The sequence below is a fragment of the Copidosoma floridanum genome, unplaced genomic scaffold (assembly GCF_036245765.1).
Source record: "Copidosoma floridanum isolate Cflo_tuat_1 unplaced genomic scaffold, Cflo_Japanese_pri ptg000007l, whole genome shotgun sequence".
Taxonomy (NCBI): domain Eukaryota; kingdom Metazoa; phylum Arthropoda; class Insecta; order Hymenoptera; family Encyrtidae; genus Copidosoma; species Copidosoma floridanum.
Genome location: NW_028321884.1, coordinates 10860606 through 10865026, shown reverse-complemented (window position 1 = coordinate 10865026; position 4421 = coordinate 10860606). Strand labels below are relative to the sequence as shown.

At 37.7% G+C, this 4421-nt stretch overlaps 1 protein-coding gene across 1 annotated transcript; it reads left to right on the top strand.

Moving 5' to 3' along the window:
* Window positions 1-319: 319 nt before the first annotated feature.
* Window positions 320-1934, top strand: LOC149375383 (NFX1-type zinc finger-containing protein 1-like). The gene is made up of 6 exons (XM_089588924.1): window positions 320-367; window positions 488-708; window positions 782-886; window positions 960-1246; window positions 1321-1610; window positions 1692-1934. The coding sequence occupies exons 1-6, from the start codon at window positions 320-322 to the stop codon at window positions 1932-1934; spliced, it is 1194 nt and encodes a 397-aa protein (XP_089445050.1).
* The last annotated feature ends 2487 nt before the right edge of the window (window positions 1935-4421 follow it).

The window sequence follows — 4421 nt, the reverse complement described above, 5'->3', positions numbered from 1 at the left end:
TTTTTTTTGTTTTTTTTTTTTTTTTTCATTCACAACTTTGGCGTGATTAACATCTGAAGTGATATTTTTCAGCGTCAACTTCGCCAAGATCGGTGTTAGAGTTATGCACGGAACCGTGCAATTTCGTGTTAGCATGCGGGCATGCTTGCAGCGGTACCTGCGGTACCTGCTTCCAAGGACGCTTTCACACTCCTTGCAGCAATCCGTGCAACAACATTTTAATATGCAAACATCGGTAATTTAGACTCCATTTCACAGGCATCATTCTTTTTTCTACCAATGATTGAATTTCCAGGTGTGAAATACCATGTGATAAGGCATGTCAGCCGTGCAAGAAACCGTGCGAGCTCAAATGTCGGCACAGTCGGTGCACAAAAACATGTGGCGAGCCTTGCGTGCCCTGTCAAGTACGTATAGATTGTGTTTTTCGAAGAAATTTTATTTTCCAGCGTCTCACGAGAGCATATTTATTTTGTTGCGTTGACAGGAAAAATGTGATTGGGGATGCAAGCACAGCCGTTGTAGCAAACTTTGCTACGAGCCGTGTGACATCGAGCCGTGCACCAAAGCGTGTAAAAATGTCCTCAAGTGCGGACATTTGTGCATAGGCTTCTGCGGAGATCCGTGTCCGCCTTATTGCAAAATTTGCAACAGAGAATTGCTGAAAACGTTTTCTGACAATTACAATACGACCTGCAGTTACGCAAGGTGTGTCATGAATTTTCTTATGATTTTGGTGTTTGCTTTCAATACAAAAATTATATTATTTGAAAAATTATAGGGTAATTAACCTGTTTGACGGTATAAGGGCTGTAACACCTTGCTCTGATCTTTGCAGAGTGTGCAACTATACCGAGAAAAGTTTCAGCGATGACTCAAATGCAAGGTATCCCCCCCTTATTTCTGTCTGAATGTCTCATTTTTTAAAAATAATAATAAAAAATAAAAAAAAATCATAGATACATATTGCTGCCTGATTGTAACCACGTCATGGAGAGCATTCGTTTTATGGAATACATCAGGGGCTTCAGTCGTGACAATAGGATTCAAATAATATCTTGTCCCACGTGTGAAACACCTATAAACACTTGCATGAGAGGTATGAATCTGGTAAAGAAGAATTTGAATGACTTTGGACTGGTTAAGAGAAAAATATATTTCAAGGATGTGGAAAATAAGTTGAAAGTCGAGTACACGAAATACATGGAAGTCATGAAAAGTTTGGAAAACGATCCAATCGTAAAAGGTACTTTTATCATGCAATTTTCTCTATTTGTTTTTCGAAATAAGCATTAATCTTTATTAAAACTTGTTTCACAGAATTATCAGTTTTATCAAATTCCATAAAACTGTTGAAAAACGAATTAAACTCGAGCAAAAGACCGTTAGATTTTAACGAAACGCAATCTTTCATCGTAATTTTGGAGATATTCTCAGAAGTCGTCAAAATCATAAAATTGATAGAGGATATAGATGTTATTAAAAAATCGAAAAATTCCAAAATCTCGTCCTGCGTGAGAGAAGTGATACGTTTCATTCCATCGAAACTATCGATTTCTCCTCAAAGACTGACTGACATTAAACTAGAACTGAAACGTTTGTATTTAAACGTAAGTTTATTTAAACATCAGGTTCACAGTATAATTTTTATTTCAATTTAACCAACTGTGAATTTAAAATTGTAATCGTAGGTAAAACTACCCAATTACGACAAACACTGCAAGGAATTAACGATTCAAGATAGAAACCGGTTGACAAGTATATTGTCCGACGTGCACAGATACTCCAAAGCCAAAGAGAGCCAGGTGTTCAAAATATTGAAATCGAGGGACGCGTGTAAAGTGAAGAATATCGAAATAACCAAAGGACCGGACATCCACAATTGGTTCAAGAGTGACAAGGGAGACTATTACTCATTAAATATTTGTGAGTGAACATACGTCGTACGGCGTTAGATTAAAAAGTGTAGATTTACGTACACATTTATCGTTTGTAATAAACATTACACTGCTATTTTTATACACTTGAAATCGTCATCAAAGTATTGTTTTTTTAACCATTTAAGTTCCCGCCCACTTGGTAATGATAGCGCAATTAAAAATGCACGTTCAATCAACAAACAAAGGGATCCTACTCTCTTGTACTGTTGTTTATCCAACCGCGCACGTGTGTATTTATCGTCAAACCTATAACGTGACGTGCAACTCCCACGATGTACCCTACAACGGCATAACCGAGAGAACAGGAGGAGGAATAAACATATACACGTGGAGGGGACGTGTGGCATGAGAAGTACGACATCGCCGTCCAAACTCCACGGGAAGCGTGTACACGTATACATGTACACACGAATTTAATAGAATAATAAATGGACGGGCTCGGCAACCCCTTCGTTCTGTCTCGCGTCGTGGGAGGAGAGAGACACCGAAGACTTTGTTGTACGACCGATCTCTCTTCTTTCTCTGTTTATTCAACTTTTGCGCGCCCACAGGGTGGTTTTTCCTTTTTTGTTGTATTTTCACGGAAGATCGATCAAAGAGCGAATTTTCCAGCTCGTGGTCTCGGAAAAGCCGACTCTTGGCGGTTCGATTAATTATACCGACGAGTTTCTTGGCTCGGGGTTTCCAAGATTTTCAATTAGCGGAGGCTACGAGCTCGACGGAAGCGCCTCGGGCCTGTGGTTCGATGTTCGCTCGGTTTTTGGGCTTTAACGATGTTAAAAAGTCTCCTTCCCTTAATTTTACCTCTAAAAGTTCTTTGATTTTTTTTTCTTTTCATAAAAATCATGCCAAAATCATAATTCATTTACAAGTCACTTTTAATAACTATAATACAAATTATATATACAAAAAAATATAGTAAGCTTAATTGCATGTCTTGAATACATTATTTTAATTAGCTATTGTAATTTTTTTAAGCAAAAAAAAAAAATGCTTGATCTTTCATCACTATCGTATGTTTTTTGCTCAATTTTTATTATTTTTTCATTGTAATCATATCGATTTCGCTAAAGCCGACACGTACAGTTTTTGATAGGTTTTTGTATAATATTTTTATTTCGAAAAGAAAAATTCTTTGTTGCTGCAAAAAACACGTAATTTTCAATGTCCTCGCGTTACATACACTTTTCCGAGAACATCATTAATTGTTGTTTCAAAAAAAAAAAAACTGAAACGCAAGGATGTCTTTCCATCGGCCCATTAGTATTGTTAATCAACCCTTAAACGATCCACGCGTCACTACTTCTTTTCAAGCTAAAATCGCGATACGTGATGTCATAATTTGAAGAACTGAAAACGCCATTGAGATCAATGTGTGCATAAATTGCAGCAACACTGCACGCCTGATGTACGTCGCTGATGCGCTGGAAAGAACTGCCGAGTGCGTCGGAATACATTGCCATACAAGTGAACCCTTGGGTTTTATTCTTGGAAATAATTTACTTTTTTTTTATCTTTTCATTTATCACACCAATAATCATTACAAAAAACGTCGACACCTTGAGAGAAATCACAGATACCCTAAAATAATTTGTGCGCACTCCCTTGCCGATCGATTCGGTTGAAATCATATACTTGAGTCATGGAAAAAAAGAGCCTCTTCATTAATAAGGTGAGAAGAGAAAGAAAAGACTCACTCTCGAGCGTGCACTCCATCTCTTTGACGAAATAAATAAGGGCATCGTAAGCGTCCTCTCAAAGGCACGTGTTCACTTGTTGACGTTTTTTTTTTTTTTTTTTTTTTTTTTTTTTTTTTCACGCAATTACGTACAATGAGGTGAAAAAGCCGGTGCGATTATGCGAAATAAAGTGCGCGGCTGTGGCCCCGCGTCTGCACCCTATGTACTTATGTTGCGGCGTGCAATTGTCTGTATGTCAGTGGGACTTTCTGCGTTTTATTGTCCGTTTGAAGGGGCGAGTACAAGAAAGAGAGAGAGAGATACGAGTTGTTCGAGTTGGAGTTGAAGCACGTGTGAACCTTCGTGTGCGAATGCATGTTGGCCGTGCTACATACAAAAGTGCATCACGAGTTATCTATGCTGGGATGTAAAGAGGTATGGGGGGGGAGAAGGAAAATACATGCTAAGGAATTTTTTTGTTGGGTTTTTTCTCGAAACTAGTTGCCTTTTTACAATGTGGAAATATATTTATTCATTTTTTTTTTTTTTTTTTTTTTTTTTTTTGTGTCATATAAAAAGATGCGTTACCCATATAGTTTGCTTTTTGAAAGTCGAAGAGGAACATTTAGAATCACGTGCGGTTTGCTTAGTGGTCGAGTTGCAATGGAAAAGTGGGCAAAGGGGAAGTGTAATAATATATTCTTGTCCATGCATTGGGTTTTACTTTATTTTTTTTTTTTTCATTTTTTTGCTCGATCCACATCCCATGTTTTGAAGTGAAAGGCAAGCCTATATTTACGCA

What these genes read in the sequence shown, in the direction of transcription:
- LOC149375383 (XM_089588924.1), top strand. Translation starts at nt 320, where the DNA reads ATGTCAGCCGTGCAAGAAACCGTGCGAGCTCAAATGTCGGCACAGTCG. An exon ending in CTCAAATGTCGGCACAGTCG is followed by an intron (nt 368 to 487) that starts GTGCACAAAAAC and finishes TTGCGTTGACAG; the next exon opens with GAAAAATGTGATTGGGGATG. An exon ending in AGCGATGACTCAAATGCAAG is followed by an intron (nt 887 to 959) that starts GTATCCCCCCCT and finishes AAAAAATCATAG; the next exon opens with ATACATATTGCTGCCTGATT.